The sequence below is a fragment of the Accipiter gentilis genome, chromosome 7 (assembly GCF_929443795.1).
Source record: "Accipiter gentilis chromosome 7, bAccGen1.1, whole genome shotgun sequence".
Classification (NCBI taxonomy): Eukaryota; Metazoa; Chordata; class Aves; order Accipitriformes; family Accipitridae; genus Astur; species Astur gentilis.
The window spans coordinates 17834560-17857501 of record NC_064886.1 but is presented as its reverse complement, the minus strand read 5'-3'; the positions used below and the strand labels follow the sequence as shown (position 1 = coordinate 17857501).

General features: G+C 38.4%; 2 protein-coding genes across 9 annotated transcripts in view; one reads left to right on the top strand and one right to left on the bottom strand.

Moving 5' to 3' along the window:
* Nucleotides 1–24: 24 nt before the first annotated feature.
* MTRFR (mitochondrial translation release factor in rescue) lies at nt 25–4970 on the bottom strand. 7 transcript variants are annotated; one of them, XM_049805897.1, is made up of 6 exons: nt 4871–4946; nt 3667–4164; nt 3134–3249; nt 2416–2714; nt 1469–1711; nt 25–389 (listed from the first exon to the last, which is right to left on the bottom strand). In XM_049805897.1, the coding sequence occupies exons 4-5, from the start codon at nt 2677–2679 to the stop codon at nt 1499–1501; spliced, it is 477 nt and encodes a 158-aa protein (XP_049661854.1). In that variant the 5' UTR covers nt 2680–2714; nt 3134–3249; nt 3667–4164; nt 4871–4946; the 3' UTR covers nt 25–389; nt 1469–1498. The 7 variants fall into 7 exon arrangements, with proteins under 7 accessions (XP_049661854.1, XP_049661855.1, XP_049661856.1 ...); XM_049805898.1 differs by having other exon boundaries at nt 3667–3856; nt 4871–4943; XM_049805899.1 differs by lacking the exon at nt 3667–4164 and having other exon boundaries at nt 4871–4943.
* Nucleotides 4971–5212: 242 nt separating this feature from the next.
* MPHOSPH9 (M-phase phosphoprotein 9) overlaps nt 5213–22942 on the top strand; it is a 32778-nt gene continuing 15048 nt past the window's right edge. Inside the window, exons 1-11 of one of the 2 annotated variants that reach the window (XM_049805867.1) lie at nt 5213–5407; nt 7929–8061; nt 9016–9166; nt 10486–10575; nt 13576–14075; nt 15927–16050; nt 18314–18404; nt 19729–19835; nt 20258–20383; nt 21201–21637; nt 22576–22734. In XM_049805867.1, coding sequence (XP_049661824.1) covers nt 7955–8061; nt 9016–9166; nt 10486–10575; nt 13576–14075; nt 15927–16050; nt 18314–18404; nt 19729–19835; nt 20258–20383; nt 21201–21637; nt 22576–22734 — 1892 coding nt within the window. In that variant the 5' untranslated portion in view covers nt 5213–5407; nt 7929–7954. Of the gene's footprint in view, nt 5408–5685; nt 5728–7928; nt 8062–9015; nt 9167–10485; nt 10576–13575; nt 14076–15926; nt 16051–18313; nt 18405–19728; nt 19836–20257; nt 20384–21200; nt 21638–22575; nt 22735–22942 lie in introns of those variants that run through there. The other variant, XM_049805868.1, reaches the window with a different exon arrangement.

Below are 22942 nucleotides of genomic sequence, written 5' to 3'. Positions count from 1 at the left end.
ATTCTGGATAAATTACTAAAACTGTTATTTGCATCTTTGTATGTATTTATTACTTGACGTAATAAAGCTTATTTTCATTAACAGTTTGTATTAAAACTATGTACAGTCACTTTGATCGGATTCATACTCCATGAACAAGAACTCTCAACAGATAAAAATTTAACCTTCATGCAGGAGGCTCAAGTTCAGGAACGGACAAGGGAACGGGCCTGCAGATTGCTGGTGAGTTTCCATCCATGGCACAGTCTGGATGCAGTTGATCTCTGTAAGAAGGCGATGTAGTTGCTAGTAGTCTCCATTGCTTTCAAAATACTTACTATGGCTTTGGTTCTTGAAGCACTCTCCCTTCACTGTTGAAGGCCAAAACTTGGTGGCAGCCAGTGAGGGTGCTGTCCAAAAATTAAAGAGAAATTCTGGTTAAGCAATTAAAGTTGTTAACAGGATTAAAACAGTAAAGTATACTTCACTAGTGGCTTCAAAATAACAGTAACAAAGGAAATGCAGCTGCATGTATTTGCACAAAATGGGAAACTGGCAGAATGAGTGATGATACCAAAATGCCCAAGTTTAAATGCAGCATAGCATAAACATAATAAATGACTGTAATTTACTATTGTACGATCAAATCTAAATCCTAAGGAAGATGGGATATCTGGGATATCTACTACATATGGAGATATGGATACTTGAAGAAAATACAGTATGAAGAGGCAAAGTTAATTACTTCACAGCTTGGATGAATTGGATTCTGTTGCCTTGGGGAGGCAGCTTCCAACATGTGGTGGTCTTTATCTGTATTGACTCAATTTTAGCTTTGAACTGAGGAACATGATGGATCAACCCTCACTTGCAGGAGTGCCTTCCACCCCAGTGCTCTTCACCACTCCAGATAAGATTTGTAAAGCTTCTGTTTAAACTTCATTCATAATGGAGTAGGACAGAGCATTTGTTCAGCTAACAGATCTGAAGGAGGCAACCAGCAACTGGTATCTCTTCCATCAGCATGTCTGTTTACACCATCAGAACCAGTATCTAAACCTGGTCACTGTTTTTATAAAGGATTTGTGTCAGTAGAGGCATTGGCTGAGTAAGAATGGAAAGTTATAATGCTTTAGGGCTGTTCTCTGTATGTACTGGAACTCCTACAAAGCATCATAAGGTATCAGCTTAGTAGTAGGGCAGTAGATGTATTGATTTTTTTTGTCTCCATTAACAACAGCGGAGAGGTTATAGTTATTTTTTAACAAGGATTGGTTCATCATCTTCGGAACTTGGCAGAAAAACTGATCGCTAAAAGTCATTAATGAGACGATGGCAGACAGAAGTAGGAATACGTGACTGCTTTTATCACGTCAGTTTTACAAGAATAGCAGGTCAATACTCAGTATTTCAGTTCTGCTTATAAAGCCCTACATCATCTGCTAGTTTGAAAACTGTGTTTAGGTCTAATGACAAACATTTCCCTTACCCTACTAGGGCAAGTCAGTATTTCACATGTTTATTTCTTATCCAATTGTTGCATCTCTTTAAAATGCTTTTTCCTTTCTAGGTTTTCCTTTGCTCTTCTTTTTTTCTCCTGCTTCTTCTTCTCTGATGCTTTCTTCTCTTTAAAAACATCACTGTCTTCACCTTTGTAGAAAAGGTCAACTTTTTCCTGCAGGATTTCTCTGGCTATCTTTCGGTTCTGCTCCACTGATCTTGTTTGATGACACTGAAAAAATAGAACAGGACGTTTTAACTGGAACTTTAGCCTGTTTTTATTTCTGCTTTCCATTTCAGTCTACATATTCCTGCCATTACAGTACAGAAACTCCCCTCCCCCCACCCAAGCCAAGAGCATCCTCCTACCAAGAACTGCTGGAACTTTTGTATCCAGATACATTTTTGGAGAGGCTGCCTAATAATTTTTTGTTAATGTAACTTGTCAGACTGGCTTTTGCATTAATCTTTAATGCTTCTGTATTATCTTGGAAAGCTTCTTCTGAGTCTAATGTAACTATATTCCCCTTGTGATAAGGAAGCAAAGATGAATTTCAAAGTATAATCCACAAGAAGTAGGTAAGAGTAATGCTTAAAAAGAATCTGCAAAATGAGTATTATCAACTTGTTAAGGAAGACATTCTAACTCACAGGAGGGTTAGGAATGTGGCAGCTGCCACTGAAAGACAGCTACAATGAAGATAGATACATTTTATTGAAAACTACAAAATAGTACTGCATGTCAAAGCCAGGAAGATCAGCTGTGACCCCAAGTTTATTTATCTGCTGACAGCCAAAACCACTTCTTGCTGAGATTCTTTACAATACATACAAACTTTTCCTCCAAGACATTTGCACTGTGATTATGCTTTACTATGAAAGGAGAGTTGGAAGACACAATGCAATTTGTGACTTAATGAAATAAAATATAATTACCTTCACTACAATCCCAGATGGAATATGCTTCAAGACAACACAGTTGTTTGTCTTATTTGTGGCTTGACCTCCTGGGCCATCACCTCTTACAAATGTTTCTTTTAATTCTGCCTCAGTTAGTCCAATGAGATTGAAAGAGTTCTTCTTTCCTGCTGCCTGAAGTAAGGGCACTCCGAGCAGAGAAAATTGCTGCTTCCTCAGAACCCATGGTCTCCACGATGGTGTTCGTAAGAACATAAAAGGAAATAAACTTGGAACATTCATACAGAAATGGGGACACAGTTTCTCTGGAATGAAACCTGAAACAGAAGTGGAGAATGGAGTTTACCGTGAGAATCGTTGTTTTAAGACAGTCTAGTTTAGCTGCACGTCCTGAGTGATATTTTGATACTGAGATTTATTTTCAAATAAATTTGAACTGGTATCATAGGCATTTGCCTTGAAAATTTACCATTCTGAATGGAATTTCAGTTCTCATTGCAACTACGCTTCTTAAAATAGTCCAAGATTATTATTTCGTTGTTGAAAGGGATGTGGAAAACAGTATATAAATTAGTACTCCTACCAACACTTGGAAAATACTACAGATAGCAAAAAAAAAAAAAAAAAAAAAAAAAAAAGGAGGTGAAAGAGAGGCTATTTCTATCTTGCAGTGTGACTGGGAAGCCTTTGTGGACACTCCACTCATGCCCAGGTTGTGTCTTGCTGGCACCAGTACCTGTAATTCACATGTTGACAAATGCTTGAACTACCTCAAGGGATGACAGGTGAGGACATAGGAATCTTCCTCTGAGGTTGCCTTAAACAGTGCTCTAAAGTACCGAAGGAAACCTGCTGGAAGAAGCAGTAAATTTACATAATATAACTGGCCCAATAATGCCTTGGCTTCCCATGTTTGCTGGCTTACAGTTGTGGAAGACTGCAAAGAGGAGGTAGAGGGAAAACAACAATCAAAAAAAAAAGATCAAGACTGTACGTAGAACATTTCTGTCCCAAGGATATGGATAACAGAAGTCAGATCTGGCAGAACAGAGCTCAAGTAGTGTAAACAAGTCAGAATGCAGAGATGGATTTTTACCTGTAAGAATGATGCACAACTGCTCAGTCAAAACAGCTGACTAACAATACACAGCAGAACTCTGGTATGTATATTTACAGCTACAGACTGATTTATGATTTTGAGTTCTAAGATTCCTTTTTTAATGCTAGATTAGTACAGGAAACAGAATAATCCTTATCCAAACAGATTACCTGATCTAGACTTTTCTTTTGACCTTGCTCCATTACAGTGGTTTCCAGATTTTGAGGTCAAGCTCTAGTGTGCATAGGATTTGGTGAGTGGTCTAATACAGCAAATGTGGTAAATTCCATTTCAAATCAGAAGTATTCTATGTTGATCCTGTTAACAAGCTTGTCCATCCTGCTCTACTCTCATAACTTCCTGTATAGTCCATCAGATAGAAGAAAGAGAATCAAGGAGTAAGCAGACCACCAGGTTTTCAACTACTACTTCACATGCTGATTTTTCCCAGGTCAAGTTATTAACAAAGCCAGAAAAGTATGCATGGGAGTATGCATTATCCTCATGGATAATGAAGAATGTCAGGTTCTACTGCTGTCAAATGGCACTCTTTAACAAGGCATTAGGTAAGCAGCTGTTGTGCTTGAAATATTTTGATTCAGAAGAAAATACTTCAGTGTGTGAAGAAGCATCACTTAGCCATAAACATCCATAAAAGTTGAACATAACTGTTGAAATAAAAATAATTTTAAAGCAAGCTTTTATTGGCAAGTAAAGATGTCCACTTGGTGGCACTAGAAGGTATAACTTTTTTCTGAAAAAAAACAAGCAGAAAAAATGAGCAGAACTACTACCTAGTTCTGATACTTAACCGTAGGTTTAATATGGGCACTGCCCATTTAAAGTAGCTTGTTTTGAAACCAGGACTGACAACTGTCTGCGCTGCCCGATCTTAATAGACAAGGTAAAAAAAAAAAATCATCTTTACTGGAAGCCTGTTTCTACTCCTTGACGCTCTATAACAAGAGTAAACATAGAACTAGAGAGTTTTCTCGAGATTTCACTTAGCACAAGAAGCCTCCAAGAAATACATGCCTTAGAGTGCATAAAAGATCTTAACATGACAATGCTTTAATTATTAAAAGAAAAAAAGCCTTGCTTATGAGATTTCATTGCTTATGAGACGTCCAGGAAACGAGACGAGTAGCAAGATTTCAGTAGCGGCTCCAGCGCAGCTCCACAGCTGCCACACGCCGCTAAGGAGGTAAAGGGGAGCGGCCGCCCGAGACCCGTGGCTCCGTACTCGCTGCGCCACGACCCCGGCCCTCCCAGGCCTGCCGCCTCCCCTCCGGACTGAAGTCGCGAACGGGGCCCCGCCGCAGACCCGACTCCTGGCCGGAGCCGAGGTCAACTGCCCGCGCCGCCATCTCTTACCTCAGGCGACTCGGGGCGAGCGCCACCGCCCCCTCCTGCCGCCGCATTGCGCAAGCGCCGCCGCTGCGCACGCGTACTCCGCCCTATGCAGGCCCCCACGGCTTGGCGCCTCGGCGGGCTCCTCTGCACATGCGCACCGCGCGGAGGCGGGGGGCGGTGTTACCGCCAGGCTAATTGGCACTTGGAAAAGCAATCGTTGCGCTAGGGGCGGGCTTACGCACGCCGTCCATCCACTACCAATCAGGATCTGGGAAACAGTGCGGCGCGTAGCCGCACCAGCCAACCCCCTCGCGGCGGCGCGCGTACTTTTCCACGTAGCGAATCAGAAGGGAAGGCGCGGCCTGGCGCGCGGTCAAGACGGCCAATCATCGAGCTGAGCTCTGTCTGGAGTGGCCTCTACACCACCACGCTCGAAACTCGGCCGCCAATCGCCGGGAAGGAGGCGGTGGGCCGCGCCTGTTTATCGCCTAACGGTCGCTGGTGGAGGCAGCTCTCGGGCCGCTGCGAACGCCTCCTCGTGGGCTCCCAGAAATGCGGGTAGGAACCGGGAGAGCCCTGGGGGCAGGTGGCGGAGCCGGAGCCGGCAGCGCGGCTACACTTGGCCGCGTCCCAGCGCCGCGGGGCTGCCTCCACCGCCCCGCCCCTTTTCCCGACGAGTGGCGGGCCCGCCAGCCAATCCTGGGCGGTGGCGCCGTCAACATCCCGGATAGCGAGGGGCAGCTGCCCAATGGGAGCGTGGGGGTGGAGCTTGACCTCGGGGGGGGGCGGTAGGGGCGGAGTCCCCGGGGGGAGGGGGCAGAGCAGGGGGAGGGAGACGCTTGTGAAGGGAGGGGAGCCTGAGGGGGGCAGAGCTGAGGGTAAGGGTCGACTTGTGAGGGGAGCCTGAGGGGCTTGAGTGGGAGGGAGGGGGTCACTTACGAGAGGAGGGAACGCCGGGGGGCGGGGGGCAATTGAGGAGAGGTCACCAGTTGAGGGGAGGCGACCCTGAGGGGGCAGACGTGGTGAGAGGGGGTCACTTGTGAGGGGAGGGGGTCCCTAGAGGGGGCTTAGCTCTTGGGGCGAGGGCGTTTCGTGAGGGGACGGGGTCTTCAGAGCCCAGAGGCTCCTTGTCTCTTCTCAGGGTCCCTCGGGAGATGAGGGCCCGGTGGCGGGAGGGGAAGCGGGGACCGAGGTGCCCTGTCACCCCTTAGCTATCTGAGAGGAATGAAAAACAGTCCGATCTCGCTCAGGAAGAGATGCAGAGCCACACGGTCTCCGAGTCTGTGCTGGCCCCGGTGTTTGCATCTTAATCAGTACTGATAATTACGACTCAAAATACCTTGCAGCTTCTTTTTTTAATCCTGCTCCTTTATGTAGGGACTTGGCCGTGTAAGGACTGTTCTGTGCTATGGAAACAATAGATGACAGCTTAGCTGTTCCTCAGCCCAGTTATAGCTCACTTAATATTTTTTTTTTTATTGCTAGCAGACTTGTAATGAGGTTATGAAACGAGCCTGTGTCACAGCTAAGTCCCACCCATCAGCTGTGCTGCTGAGATAGGCCACCCATGATTTCATCCTGGGGAGATGGGGGTGACTAATGTAGCCCCCACCATTGCTATCCAGCTGCTCCAGAGACACTTGCAGCTAGTGCTTTATCTGTCAGGTTAGGTGCCTGATAACCTTCAAGTTTTCTCGACTTCTGACCACTAGAAAAAGAAGAAAGGCTTTTTGTTCTTTTTTCATTTATCCCAAGAAGTTCTGCCAAAGAGATGTGTATCTGTGATAACTTCCTTCTAATTGTTGCATTTTCAGCCCTGCCCAAAGGAGATAGCTTGAGTGAGTACCTGGAAAACATTTCTGCTAGAGCCAAACAGGCTCCAGTAAAACAGGGAAAAATCAGACAGTTGTCCATCAGTTTCCTTCTGGTGGAAATAATTTTTATGCTTCTGAAGCTATCTGTTAGGGATAGATGTACTTACAAATAATGAAAACTTAAATCTGTAAAAGCCAGTAGCATGTCCTTGTAAGCCCTGTAAAGAACAGTTGTGCTTTGAAGGTGTTGTGCTTCGAAGGTGTTGTGCTTCTTTAAGGCAGCACGGTTTTATTCGTAGTATTATCACAGACCACTAGGATGATATTTCTTAATGTCTCTTTTTGTTCTCCATCCGTGAAATGATCGTAAGGTTTTTCTTCAGTGTTAGAACATAGGATGAATTAGGGTGTAGAACATGCTGAAATAAGAACTATAGAAGAACTGTATCAATGTATTTCAAGTGTTTCTTAGTGGAAGTATGGAAACTGGAAGAATATTTCAGTTTCTCTACAGCCATTCTTGTAAACTGCTGCTTTGAGTGCTGTAAGACCATCACACAAGTATTTTGTATTTATTTATTTATGATGCTTTCAGTTAACCGGCTGCTGTTTTTAACTGCTCTGGGATTCCTGTTTGACGACATTTTTTTGTTTGTTAATCAGCAAGAAATGTAACTCAAAACAGTTTCAAAGCTTTTTGAATTACGGTTATATAGTAGTAATAAAACAAGCATTGTGTGAAAAAAGTAAGCCAAATATTACATGTACAAATGGCAGAACTGGTCAACTGCAGTCTAACTCGGTGGGTCTCGAATTTAATTTTTGGTGGGTGTGTTTCTTCCAGTGAACGCACAGATCCCTGTTCAGCAGATTTAAATACATTGATAATGGGCCCTTTCACAGGAGTCTCAAAAACGGTCTGTGGAGCCTCAGATTTAAAAAACCAACCAACCAAACCCCAGCAACACTGTTCTACCTGGGATGCTTTGGATTCAGACACCTTTAACAGCCCAGTCAAGATGTGTGATGCACAGCTAGGAATCTCTTTGATTTGTAGGAGTCCCAGCAAGTACAAGGCTGACTAAATAGCACCTGTTTGCAAGCATAGCAGAGGATAGGGAAGAGAGGTTCGTTGTGGAACGCTAGCGCTTTCTGGGGTGGCTTGGCTGAAACAACCGTCTCTAATCAAATTCTGTTTCTTCAAACAACAAAGTTAAATGGCTTTTAAATATAAGAAGGTGATGCTTACTTCTTTATATTTTCAGGGTAACGTCATACTTGGGACTAAGATATGGAAAACTGTGATGTGGTGAATACTGTACAACAAATCCCTTCATCTTCTGCAGACTCTGATGTGAGAAATACCCACAGCTCGCTCTGTAACTTGAATTGTAACAGGTAATGTGTTGAAGGAATTCCTAAAAAATATTTTTATTATTTTTGTTTTGCTTAGTATGCATTTATAGTAACATTGTTACTAAGGTGAAATAATAGGTAATACTCTGCAATATATTTTAGGGTTTTTTTTTACATTTACAGGTATAATCCTTAATGAGAAAAGCCTAACCGAAAGAATTGTGAAGTCTTCCTTAAAAATTTAATAACTTCCATTTCCTTGTGTCTCTTAGAATGGCGGGGGGGGAAACCTGTCTTGGACAATTTGTAAGATATAATTCTTTGGACAGATCATGCATTATGCGAAGTCGTTTGTAGAGAACAGCAGCTTAGCTAAAAACTGATTTGTTTTTCTGTTCAATGCCCAAGGTATTCCCATTCAATAAGAGGGGCAAATATGGACTAATGGCCTAAGCGACAGATTAGGAGAGGTTCTTCTTGACTAACCTATTAAGATGAGAACAAGTCGCTTACTGCATGTGTAACTTCTCAAAAGAAGGCAGTAGTCTTGGATTTCATAAATCATGGTTACACTGAAGCTTGTATCTGTAAGCTTCTGACCTCAGAACCTATGGAGAAGCACATAGGTTTGATGAAAAGCTGTACTGATTGACGTTTGTACTAGTAAGCAGTAATATCTATGCTGATTATGATGTCTCTGTTCTTGGAAAGCTACTGCATTTTAATAGTATGTAAGAGAAGAATGAAGCATGCTGTGGATTCTTTCACATTTTATTGAAAAACAACCTCATTCTTATTTTCTTGAAAAACATTCTCATTCTTATGACCATACTGTTTTGGTTTGGTTTTTTTTTTTCAGCATTATGAGGGTCACAATGTAAATTAAGTGTATAATTCTTTTATGGCTGCATAGCATATGTAGTATATTATTTTGGCCACTATGTTGGACAACTGGCGCAATAAAAAATTGAAATATTTTCCCTCATGTTTCACTAGAAGTCCCTCATCCAATCCCAATGGAGTTTCTGGTTACTCAGGGAATACCAGGTCCTCATTAATGCCTGGTTCTGTTGAGCTGCTTGCCTCCTTTATGCAAGATATCCAGAACATTGGAAATGCTGACTCAGAAATTGTGAAGAACTGTGAGGTATTTGATATTAAAGTTTATTTGAAAAAAATATTAATGTATTGGCTTTGCATTTTGGGAGACAAATCTAATGGTGATATAGTTTTGCAGCAAGATCTATATAAGTATGTTACTTCATGACGGGACAAATCCTTTTACAATGTATGAACTAATCACATGTATGGCTTTTACTGCAATTTTATCTTAGCTTTTTACAATATCTTAGCTTTTTATCTTAGTGTTTTACAATACAGATGTGAATTTTTTTTTAAAGTTACAATACTTAAAGATCGTGAGTTTTTGAACTGAAAAATTTAAACCTTTAAAATCATAGTACTTCAAACTGGTCTGAAGTGATCCTAGAAATTAGAATTTTTCTTTCTAAAAAGGAATCTGTTTTAGTTTATTTATTTATTTATTCCACTTGTAAAGATGTGTACCTGATTAGTTTGTTTCCATGTTTAAAACAACACAAAAATCACGATGTAGGTTCAATCAGCTAATTCTCTCAAACCCTTTTTTTAATGTTGTTTTTGTCCTTTTTTTATTTTAAATTTTATCATTATTTTTAGTCTCCGTAAGGAACATAAGGTTTCCACACCATGGGCTTGTTCCTGCAGAATTTTTGAACTTTCTGGCTGTGGTCCATCAAACTGTGTCTTGACAGATGCTTAATTTGGGTGCTCTTTAACAGCTCTAAGAAAAGAATATAGATGTCTGTGTCTAGGCACATGCATTCTATGTGCCATGTCCTATGTGTCAACTATCAGGCTCCACAAACATTAGCATAAAACAGTTTTTAAAATTCAGATTTTAGCACATTTTAGCAACATTATATATTCGATCTGTTTTTTTTAAATTATTTTTTTTGTTTTCACTAAATAGTTATGCATCATGGCCTTTAGCTGGATTGTTGAAGAGAAGAATTTCTTATTGAAGCAAATGGTTCACTGGACATAGGGATGTTTAATTATCAGTTTTAAAATTGCTTATAATTTATCGAACTGGAATCAACCTTTCCAAAATTTGACTGTACTTTCCTGTTTCTACTGTTTCTACTGTAGCTGTTTCTACTTTTAAGTTATTTGATGTAGAGATGTGTTATTTTGCTGTCTATAATGACCCTTTTTTAAGTGAATGTGTCCATGGTTAATTGTTTCCATTGATTGACATTATAGGGGGCTGCATGTATTGTGGAGTGGACAACCACAGTGCTGTTATTAAATTTTGTATTATGTCAACACCTAAGTATAAAATTACAAAACTGTTTTGTAGCTAGAGTAAAAGGTAAGAGATGCAATATGACTGTGCTTTAATTATTTTACTTTGTGATTTAATAGACAAGGTGGCTACAGTTATTGAGACTGGTAGAAAAACAATGTCAAGAACAAATAGTTGCCCAGCAAGAGCAGTTCCACCATCAAATCCAAGTAAGTAATGATTTGTTCATGTAGGTACCTTAGGCTGAATGTTTCTTTTCTTCCCCCCCAACCCCACCCCCCTCCAAAAGAATGCAATATGGCCTCTGGCACTCATCTTTTTCTGTAAGTGTATTCAGATGGCAGTTAATGGAAGTGGATGACTGCAATGCCTATTTACAGGATGCATATTTGAGACAGCCTTGGCTAATTAATAAAGTAACTTGTAGGAACCATTTCAGAAGTGAAGATTCTTGGATTATTTGTTTTCAGTTGTTTTGTTTTCACAAACATTTGGTTCAGAATGCCCACAGGATAATTGGATTTCATAGGTACATGCTGTTTTTTATTAACTGTTAGACTGTATAATTTTTAATTTTGAGACATTGTAGTTTTCTCTTTATTAGAAAATGTTATGCAACTTTTCATTCCCTCATCTAGACAGTATATAGCATAAGAAAACATTCACTGTAATAGCTGAACACTTATTTCACCTTTCAGTTGAACAGTCTCCTTTCTAAGAATGAAAAATGACACATGTGAAGATTCACTTTTTTGCTGAACCATATTTATGCATTAAAACAGAAGAAATGTATATGTATGTATAAGAGACAGTAATTCTATAAATATATAATGCTTATTATCTTCATCATTTTGGTTGCTGTTTTTCCCTTCCCTTTCCTGATGCCCTCTACACTAGTAATAATCAACAGTTCCTGAAATGAATTAACAAGAGGTACTGTCCTTTTATCCTATCTCCTGTTTCTCCCCACTCACCTCCCCCTCCCCCCCCCTCCCCCCTCTTGTTATTTTTGTCCTGCCAGTGTTTCCTTACCCTTTCCTTCCTCTTACCATAGTGGTTTGATTCACTTGTTGCTAATCATAGTCTTGACTAATCCACTGTGTTGGCTTTGCCGGTTTTTGTCTTTCTTAATAGGAAGGCTACCTCTGGAAGAGTTGAGTTTGTGGTCTCAGCAGGGACTTACTAACTGCATGAATTGCCACACTAAATATAAAATCAACAGCTATAATTTACTTTCAGTTGTATGAGTGCATTAGATAAAATAGATGGAGCTATTCCAAACTTAAACTGGTATGCCGGTGACCTAGTGAACATACTGAAATACAGGCAACTCAACACATTCTAGTAAGACTAATAAAAAGACAAAAATAATAATTAACTCTTTGTGGTAGAAAAGCAAGAAGCTGCATTAGCATTGACGTGACTCTGAGATAAGGCTTGCTCTATGCTTGTTTCAGGACCAACTGTGCTTTTAAAAATGTATCTTCATCCATGTGAAAATATGGATCAAAAGACCTTGAGTTCATTTTGGAATCAGTGGGGTCTGCCCTTGGCTTATGTGATTTATACAGTAGAAGACAAGTGTGCTAATGACAAACTATCATCACCTGTGGATAATCCTAAAATCAGACTTCATTTATGACTATGCAGAGAGAAGTAAAAGTGCTATTTAATTAGAATAGTAGCCTTTTACTCTACCCGCACAAGTTATTCATGACAAAGATTAAATGTCAGCAGACAATCTGATCAGTTTGGGTTTTTTCCCCACAATTCTGTTTCTTCCTTTTTGTTCTTCCTTCACTACCTTCCTTGACAGTGTTGAATCACAGAATTAAACACAAATGATCGCTGCAGTCGTGACTGAAATCATTAGCACAACAAAAAATATTGTTATAACAGAAGACTTCATCCTGTGGTGTGGTGGGTTTTTTTGGTGGTGGGGTGATTTGGGTTTTTTTTGTGGGTTTTTTTGTGGTTTTTTTTTTGCATAGAAAGCCAGCTGAAATTAAATTGTTAATTCTGTTGCAGGTTAATAAAACATATGAGGCTTACTTCTGACTAGCGTTACATGTAGGTTCCTCTGAAACTAAGTCTTATTTTTTATTTCTTACTTTCAGAGAACAAATGATTTTTGTTCAATTTGTGCTTTCCACTTGTTACTCATATGTGAGTAACATACTGTTGATCTGTGAAAAAACATTAGTAGAGTTCCATGTTTGTAAAATTATTGCAAGTTCTTTTTTTTTTTTTCTCCACCCCTGAGGAAATTAGTTTGAAATGTATTCTTGAAAACCTCTATATACTCTGGTCTTATAATGTGTAATGAGTTGTGTGCACATGCAGAGTTCAGTAATCTCAGTGTAACTCTGCAGAAGTGCTGATTGCTGGCCAAAGAACACAGCCATGGGCACTAGCATGAAGTCTTTTCATAGGCCTTGACAAAAGCATTAGTTGTTTCTCAGAGCTGTTACAGTATACCAGTGCACAACTGTAAAGCTTTAAAAAAATATTACTTATCTAATATACTGAAATAACTCTTCACAGACACTGCAGGCTAAAGAGTGACCTGTTAAATATCTTAAAGTGATCTAAATATAGGTTTGCTCCACTCCATCAGATATCAAAACAATCAAAATGTAGGTCTTCGTATTATATGAACAGCCTAATAACATATTATCTAAATCGGGTATTTTAAAGTCAAGTTTTATGCAAATAATCTTACAGAGGTACATTATTCCTATTAGCGTAATAGAGTAATGGTTTATACTTCCATTAAAGCATCCTTGCAATCTTTAAAAATTTATATCCAAGTTATAAATTCTTTTAGACCTAAATTTAGCAAAAGACTTTTGTCCACTTCTAATGACATACATAAATAGTTTATATTTCTTCAGCTGGCTGGTAGGTAACTATAGTTCTGAAGGCATGTAGTAAATACATGCATGCATGTTTTTTTACATTATTAAATGACTACTGAGACCTGTAATTCACTGCATGGAATTAAGGATTGTTACCATGCACATTTTACTGTTTTGCACAATATGCATATATCTACTTTATGCATGAGATGTCTACACATTGAGAAATTTGAGTTATTTGAAATAACTACTCAATTCTCTCACTAATAACATGACTTAAAGATGCATCACAGTATAAATGTGATTTGTAGCATGATCTCACAGGAATTTTTGCCCTTTCTTTTTCTATAGCTGATTCAGGATGAGATAAGGCAGTTAGTGAAATTGCAGACCAGCAATTGGGGTGCCGGCAAGAGCAGAAGTTTGCCTGCCAAGCTTACAGACACTTCTTCATCACTAGAAAGTCAAATGGGGATGTGTTCTGAAATCTGTGAAGAAAATGAGTGCATTGTCAATCAACTTAGATCTAATGAAGCAGAAAGTCATCAGGAATGTTTTGCAAATGATGCTTCAATGAATAGTGGGTATGGTACACTTTCTGCCTCCGAACTGAACCCTGGCAAATCTAATGACATTAGCAAGTGCACAGACTACATGGAGGAAACTTCACAAGGACAGGGTGATGCAGCAGTATTGCAGAGTGATCCAGTTGTAGCCAGCGTTCAAAATAAAAGAGAACTTTTACAAAAAAAAATAGAGGAAAATTTTTCATCAGGAAGGAATGATATTTTAGTTTTTCCTGCTGAACATGAACATAAAGTTGATGAAGGTCAATGTGGAAAAAAACCCAGGTACGTGATAAACTTTCCAAATATGTTAATTTATTGTAGACAGTCCCCATTCAGTAAACAGCTGTTGGTAACTGGGAGCGTGTAAAAATTGAATGGAACCTCTTGACTGTAAAAAATACTATGCTGCTTGATAGATAAAGTTACTTGTTTAGTCTACTGTTTCTGCATTATGCATATTTGCATCTGCAGTGTTTATCTGTTATAGATACATTGGGGAAAAATATGAAAATCTACTTTTTGTGCAGATATGAGCTAAGATACAGTTTGCATATAGTATTTATCTGTGCACCAGAATTTTAGGTGCTGATTACCAGTTTTATATGACTGATATTTTGCTATTGTGCTCAACCAGTCTTTTTTGTCAGCTTATATGCATGCATTACAGCAATAAATTGTATCAGACAACAGCCAAACATGTTGGGTTTTTTTTAGTTGATCTTTGTTTTGCTCTATTCAATAGATCTGTGGATCTACCAAGTTTATTTTTTTGACAGACTGGCCAGCTAATTTGGCAATAATACTGACCAAGCACTGCTGTAGTTGCACAGAATTTAACAATGTATTTTACTCTCCCTGTCAGACTGAACTGTAATGGCAGTGGCTTCGTGTGGCCATGAGCAGTATCAGAGGTGTCGTGGGCAGCACGTTGCTGTGGGTCCCCGATAGTAGTCTGCAGAGATAAAAACTTTCTTGCTATTGGAATAATGGAGAATTGTGAAAATGAACTTGCATTTTCTTAGTATTTAATAAAACATAGAACCAGCTTTCTTTAGAGGATTTGGTTTGGAAATGTGTTATCTCAGCAGACAGCAGATAAGTAGATCATATATGTTCTCTTCCTCCCTTCTGCTGGGATTTATTCCAGTATTCGATTCATGTTGGACAGTTCCATGAGGGGGGTAGCTGCAGTTCATGGACTGCCAGGAAAACTTAGAGCTGGAGAAGCTCCATTCAAGAGTGTGTTTCAGTTTGAAAAACCTTTCTAAGACACCTTTTGAAATCATTCATGTATGATTTTTTTTCTTTTGTCCTTTTTATAAAATACAAGTTTTTCTTCTTTGAAATTGCTTTCTGTTTTGTATTATGAACTCATTTTGAAGGAAGAAAGGTTTCAAACCAAAGTGGAATTACAGTTAACCCAAACTGTGTGTGGTGGTGTTGGTTTTTGATTTGTAGTTGTAACCTTTTTTCATTCTTTCCATTGTATGTCCCAAACTGGGACAGTATGTAGTTTTTCAAAGAGTTGCTTTTTAACAAAATGGCAAAATTGTTCCACATCTACCTCTAAGAAGAATTTCAGGATGTCTCTGTTTCTGTTCTTCTGCCCTTTTTTTTTTTTTCCGTTTCCTTCTATATCTTGTTTTGATCTTTCTTATCCTTGAAGGTTCTCTTGAGTTGGAAGGCAACCTTAGTGTGTCTTAGGTGACATAATCTTTACAACCAGACTGATAACAAAATAAGAAAAAACACTGCATTCCAGCTTAATTTTGTAGTTTTGATCAGCATCTGCTTGAACAGACCAAAAGATAGTTGCCTGGCTACAAATATGGAGCTCTTTGTTATGATTTTTTTTTTGTAGTAGGAAAACCATTTTATTTATGGGTGCAGTTGATTAGCACTTTTCCCTTCAGTGATTTGTTTTTGTGGATGGTTTTGTTATTTTGTTTTACTTTTTTTAAAAAGAGCCCTAAAACATTTCGGCATTCATTACTTTATATTGTTTCTCAAAAATGCACAAAGGCAGTGGAGTTTTAGTGCCTATGTTTCACCTTGAAGAAGAAATTGATTTCATGTCCCCACTGAAAAGGGCGTATGTACTTATGGTGTATGTGTGTGTTTCTTACCATATAGTAAGTCTTTAACATCATGGGCGCAAAAGTTGAAACAAAACCAACCAAAAAGAATAAATGCTGAAGAATCATGTGTGAACTCTATGCAAGACAATGTGCAAGCAAAGACATTACCCCTTGAGAATGTAAGTCTATGTTATGGTGTTTTTCTAATTTCATTCTTTTTGGTGGTATTTTTTCAGTGTTATAGTATGTTCTGATTCAGTATGGTCTTTCATGCTTAGCTTTAAGCACTTGAGTAGTGGTGTTCCCATTTATATGTTTAAAGTTTATGTGGGCAGAGTTCACTTCTTGGATCATTCTATACTTTTATAGTGATTTTGGCTTATTTTATTCCTTGCCTAGTTTTTGTCTTAATTTACCTAAGTGGCACGTGTTCTTCCCCTATAGAGATAATAGTCACATTCTCAGTTGAAGCTTCAGGTCGTGGTAATTTATTATGCCCTATAATTTTTGGAAGGATCTTTGAACATCCCTTTGCATGTGGAGGGATTAGTTCAGGATAGATAGTATTCTTCCCAATTGGGATTTTAAGTTGCAGGAATTTTTTGGTTTAGTTTGGTTTGGGCTTTTTTAGTGTTCTTAGCAGCCTGTTATGCTATAATGCAAACATGTTTTGATGGTGGTGGGTTTTGGTTTTTTTGGTGGTTGGGTTTTTTTCTTTTTTGTATTGCTTATGTAAGAATAATACATTATTTTACGACTGTGTATGACTGATTTGGGTAAATTGAGCTACTCCAAGCACAGTTACAGCACTAGTTACTAAAAGTAACCAACCCCCACAATAGACATTTAGGAAACCTGATTGGCTCTTCAGAACCATTTGTAGTAATGCATATTGCTGTGACTGCTGAATTATCTCAAAATACTTATTTTGAGAAGATTTTGGTTTGTGTCCCACCCCATATGTTTGACTTAATTGTGTAAGTCCACAAATCTGATTATTTTGGGTAGGCAAGTTTAATGATGTATAATATTTCTGATCCAAAACGATGTTAGGCAACATGATTGTATGAGTAATCATCATACATGTAACTATGAAGTTTTAGAATTACTTTCAGTATATTAATTGTCACAGACCTCTCTCCTTATGCTGTTTTTAAGGAAATAATTCCTGAAACTCTGTGAATGGCTCCACCTACAAGAGAATAGAACTAGCAAATACAAATCACTTGATTCCAGGCAGGGTCTGTTTTCTTTCCTGTAGTCATTTTGAGGGTGATCCAGAAAGTGTAAGAGCAGCTGTTTGGACTTGCTGTCTCTACTCTTCTCTTGTCAGTGGAAACAAGATGTTACTCTAATGGGATATTTCAAACCAGGAGTCAAATTTATCTGGTGTGGATTGTCTCTTTTCTCTGTCAGCTTTTGAAAATACCTTTATCTTTCTATTCCTTTGTAAGAATTCAGTTGATACCCCTTCATTTTCCTTTCTTCCTCCTTAGGCAAAGGAGAATACCTAAATAAAAACATTAAGAGGGACAAAATAGCCTTGAGGTGAGATGGTACTTCATGCAAAAACTTGAAAAGCTTTAGTTCTAAATTTTTTTCTTACTTTTGTTAACTCAATGGTTTCTATCCTGGTTTAGTCCTCAATTGTATGAGCTCTATAAATTTGCCAAGTAGCGTGACTGTTAAGCTGCTGTAATGGAACACAAAGCCCTAAGTATGGTAGAAAAGAGCAATGTGAGATGACCATTTTAAAGCTAGCTGCCCTCACTCAGTTGCTTTTGTGTCATTGTGTTATATCAATGACGTTTCTTCCTTTGATTAAGGAAGAGGACAGTTGTAGCAAATCTTAAATTATGTGAATTTTCTTTCCATGTGTTGGTCCCACCCTTTTCAAAGTTCTGTCTGTAATTAGCTGGGGAGGTTGCTTAGAAAGTTTGAAGTGATGAGAAAAAGGGTATGTAGTATCTTGTCTGTCTGGGATGATAGACAGTGTTTACGTCTGGATTTGTGGTAGGTGGAGTCATAACAGCTGAATATATGAAATGCCAATCTTAGGATGAGGAAAGAGTAACACTTTATTGGTAAGTCATCCCCCTATATACTTCCACCCCTTAAGGAGCAAGAAAGTTTAGATGACTGTCCAAAAAGTGTATTTTTGTAACAGTTAATCTCAAAAATGCTCCACAAGCGGACAGACACATGACTTAATTAAAAGAGTGATATTTTCTATGTGGCTTAGCTTAGTTCCCCTTTTGATTGTGATTGCCCTGAATATAAATTGTACAGGTTTGGATAATGCTGTATAATTAAATTTCATCTCTTTGTTTAAGAAGACTAATAACGTTTACATGCAATTTTTTAAAATTGTAGCTTTGATTTTTTTTTTTTCCTTTGCCTTGCAATTTTCCTTACAAACCTGTTTTTCCTTTGTAATTTTAGACAAACCTTACTGATGCTGCTTTGCCACCTTACACTTTTTACCTCAGTCAACCAAATGAAAGTCCGAATTCCTTAGTGTCTGAAGCTTCAGGTATAGTTAATTTCTTGTACTTAAATTTCCTTTTTCTTTTGAATTCTCATTTTTTAAAACTCATACAAGAATGTATCTGCAATAACTTTGCAGAGGTGAGGAGGGTCTGAGCACCAACAAGCTATTAAACTTTGATAAAGCATAATTCTGCTTTTCTTGATCTTGTGTTTCAAACTGATGGAACTTCCTACATATCGCTGCTGGCAGATGTAGCACATGCAGCAATTTTTTTCTTCAAATTTCTCAACATTTCAAAGCTGAGCTTTATGTTTGAAACTGTTTCATTATGTAATTACTAATAACATCATGGTTCAATATCAAATGATCTTTTAAATATTAGCATTGTTGGTCTAGTACTCACAGGAGTTCATGGTAATAGAGGCAGAATTCCTGTAAGCCAAGGGCATGATTCAATAACTGTGTGAATAGACGAGAACAAAATAATGCGGTGTGTGATGTGGTGATTCTTTAATTAGAGGGGGTGCATGTGTGCTTTTTTGTGTGTTGGTATGGTTTTGCTTTTTTTGTTTTGGGGTGTGTGTGTGAGGGGTGGTTGGTGGTGTTTTGGGGAGGTTTGGGGGTTTGGTTGTTGGGCTTTTTTTGGGTGGGTGGGTGGTTTTGGTGTGTGTGGGTTGTTTTGTTTTGTTGGTGCTGGTTTTTGGGGGGGAAGGCCAAAAAATTAATTCACATATTTTGATTGTAACAGTGTGGATTCATTTCAGTTACAAACAGGGGCACAGAGATACAGCCCTGCAAACTGTATATTTATTGCTTCTTCAGAACCCATTGAGAGTGGGACATGTATAAGAAATTAAAGTGGGATTGAGAATGTATCTTGTTTCTCTTGAGCCATCCCTCTTAGTCCTGGCAGTCTGTCTTTTTGCATGCTGTAGAGTGCTGTTGAGTACCAAACTGAAGAGTTTGTAGTACCAAGTAGCTGTCTAGGATTATTCCTTGGGTAATACAAGTTTTAAGTGCTGTACTGGCATCAATAGAAAAACAACCAATTGTGGTAAATGAGAATTTGTTCCTTGAACACCGAAGAGTAAATCTGTATGTTTTCACTGATGTATAGCTTCTGTTACTGATGCCACGTGATATAATTCTGATTATGTTGCTTGTGCTTTGCGTTGAGATTTTTGTAACTTCTGGTAACAAATGCTTTAGTGAGATTCTTTAGCAATAGATGCAAATAATTAATACAGCATTCTTGTTAGCTGACAAAGTAACATCTTACTAATGGATTTTGGGATTCCTATTCTATAGCTGTGAGCTTGAAATTTGTAAATTTTTTTTTTTTTCTTTCACTGTTTCTTCTTATCAGGACTTTCGTACTGGAAATTAGATGAAAAGGAGATGTATCGCTCTTTACCAGAGAATTTCAGAAGCGGGTTTGCTGATATTTTGTCCACAAAAGTATCACCAGAGGAGGTAAAATTTGTACATGTTTTAAAAGTTGCCTTATAGTTGCTTGTCATCTTTGCTTTTTTCTATAATGGAAAGAATCAGTCCTCCAGAAGCTAACTTTTCTGTGAGACCTCTTTTGTTAGCTCAGTCTCTCATGTTCTGTTCCTTCATTATTCATTTACCCATGCTAAAGTCACTTGGAATTTATTGACCTTCTTTTGTCATTTAAAAGAAATTGTGTGTATAGGAGATGAAAAGAGACTAAATAGTATATTAAAGGTGTATGTGCCTCATTAAAGACCCCATTTTAAATTGGGTGCACTGAATAAAGCCGCCTTCTGTTCTGAACTGACGTATTGGCTAAAACCACCCCACAACTTGTTTATCTATATTGGGGATGGAGGACTGTGTCAGATAAACTAATGTAGCAATTTTTCCTGTTGAAGTTGTCTTCTGCTGATGAAATGAAGCTATCATCATTGAAGGATATTTATCGTAAAAGACAAAGGGAGAACAAACAGCTGCCAGACCAGAATTTTATGCCTTCTTCCCAGTCAAGTCACCCACCAGAGGTAACATTAATTTCTTTACTTCACATCTCAGTTCGAAAATGTGATCGGTTACAGGCTGGTTTCACATTAATTGGCCCCTGCTGCCACCTCCAGTGTTACGCTGGAACAGCAATTCGTGCAGCCGTGTGATGAACCAGACTGGGAAGGGATCCAGCTGAAAAGAACCTCTAAGAATACCCTGGGTAAACAGGCACCCTTGCCGCACAACCTTGAGGATGGCGCAGCGATGAATCTGCTTATGCTGAGGCTGCAGCTGATGAAAACGCACGTGGAACTGCAGTCGCAGAAGCAGGGTTTTCTTACTGCTTCCTACAGGACAAGTTAATTCCACTGGTGAAACAGCAGAGGCACAGGTTGTGGAAATATTCTTTGTCATATCTGTTTCTTTATACAGCTTTCAGTCATGTACAAAATGCAGTAATGATGGCTACTATGTGACTATCTTGTTTATATATAATCCATGAAGTGATTTTCATAACTGTTCAAAGTTACTGTTTCAACCTACAAGCGGACATCCTAGTCCTTCTGTTTACATAACTGAAATTTCAAAGGTCTTGTAGACAGCTACAGATGTTAGATATGTCTTTTATTCTTAATGGAAACTTCAAAACTCAAGTTGCAAACATTGGGAATATGTATCATCATCTAGACTGTTACAGGCCCCTTCATCTTGCTTGTCACTACCAAACAATTGTAGTAATAGTCAATATAATTTCTGCAATATATTATATGGATTACTAATGTTTTCAGATTAAACTCCATTTGCAAGAACAAAAGTTAAATCACAGGTTTTTTAGCATTATAACTTATTTCCTAGATCTTGACGTTGGACCCAACCCTGCATATGAAACCAGGTCAGCAGAACCCAGGACGCTGTTCTTTCAGTATTCCTGAAGACACTACTCCTTTTTCTCCAGACTCTATGGCGGAGCCCGGATTTTCAAGTCATTGTGACACAGACACTTTTTCACAGACAAGTAATTCGTCTCAGTTAGATGATTCTCCAAAATATCCTGCCAGCAGCAGTGCTGTGCATTTGGATCTCTGGAGAAATCACCCATTCCAGAATGAAAATAAGACAAGCTGTCCCTTTCCAATGGCATATACGGATGCTAATAATGATAATTTAGTCAACACTGAGGAGGAAGAAACACTGACTCTAACTCCATCTTCTATTACTCAGTGTGCTGACAACAGTTTGCCAGAATATAGTCTTTCAGTGACATCTGTTGAAGATCCTGTGATAATGTCAAAGTAAGTAATTTTTTTTTCTTTTTTAAAAGTCATAGAGTTGGCACTATCTTGAAAGAAGTGAAACTTAACAATACCAGTAAAATGAACAAAATATGTGAGTTTTGTTTGCTTAGAACATAGCTGGACATTGCTGCTTTTTTTTTTTTCCCCACACCTTTTTTCCTAAATTCTTTTTTCTCCCCTGAAGATGTATAAATAGAACAGTCATTTTCCATTTCTTACAATTGTCTTTCTTTAGACTGTACTATTTAATCTTCTTTAGACCATACTGTTTAATCTAAGGCACAATATTTGTGCTGTCAAAGCCTTAAATGGAAGGCAGAATAATTTTTGATGCTTTAATGCTTTGGTTATTTCTTTTTACATGTTAAAACAAAAATACATACTTCCTTCATAGGCTGTATGAGGGAGTTAATTTAGGCAGAGAGTTCAAAGTTCTGTGGGGGTTATGTTTTCCTATTTAGAGTGAAATGGTGTGAGAAGCACAGAATTACTGTACTTAGTGAATGGGGGATATTTGTTTTTCCTATTGAAGCTCTCATGATTTGCACATGGACAAGCAGACATGGCATATATTCCATGTGTGAGGGCTTATGTAGGGGTCTTGGTTTCAAGATAGTTCAGTGTTTGGGTTTTCCTGTTTTAATTTTACGTGCATAGTTTGTAGCGCATAGCAAAGGAGAGAAGAGATTTTTGTAAAGTTTTGTATTGTATTTGTATATATTATTAATATTTGCATTAATATGAAGACTTCTATGCAAGCCTTAGGTGTCTGACACCACTGTCTTAGATGATGAAGCTTTCTTTGCTTTAATTTGAATGCAACGAAGTTCTGTAAACGAGATCTGTATGCTGAGTTCATTATGTGTGAATGAATATGGCAATGCATGGTCATGTGGATAGCTGGAAATTTTTTTTGTTCTGAATTTTGAAAATAGGATTAGGCAGAACTTGAGGGAAAAACATGCTCGACACATAGCTGATCTACGAGCCTACTATGATTCTGAGATACATAGTTTAAAACAGCAGCTAGAGGCAAGCCATAAAACTGCTTCATCTGAAGACTTGAAGAAAATCAATCAAAATCTTGCTGACAGGTACTATTTGCCTTTACTTGTCCTATTCCTCTGTTACATGATATTCTTTCCACTTTAAAGACTGAGTATGCTTGTTTAGAATATCTTGAAAAGTTTATGTCACTCTTCAATTTTGAAGATTTCATGCGTCTATGATGCTAGTATTTTCCTATTAAATATAAATTTTGCACTATTTAATGCAACTGTTTAAGATGAGTTTAAAATTGTT

What these genes read in the sequence shown, in the direction of transcription:
- MTRFR (XM_049805893.1), bottom strand. Translation starts at nt 2,679, where the DNA reads ATGAATGTTCCAAGTTTATTTCCTTTTATGTTCTTACGAACACCATCG. An exon ending in CATCTGGGATTGTAGTGAAG is followed by an intron (nt 1,712 to 2,415) that starts GTAATTATATTT and finishes CTATTTTTTCAG; the next exon opens with TGTCATCAAACAAGATCAGT.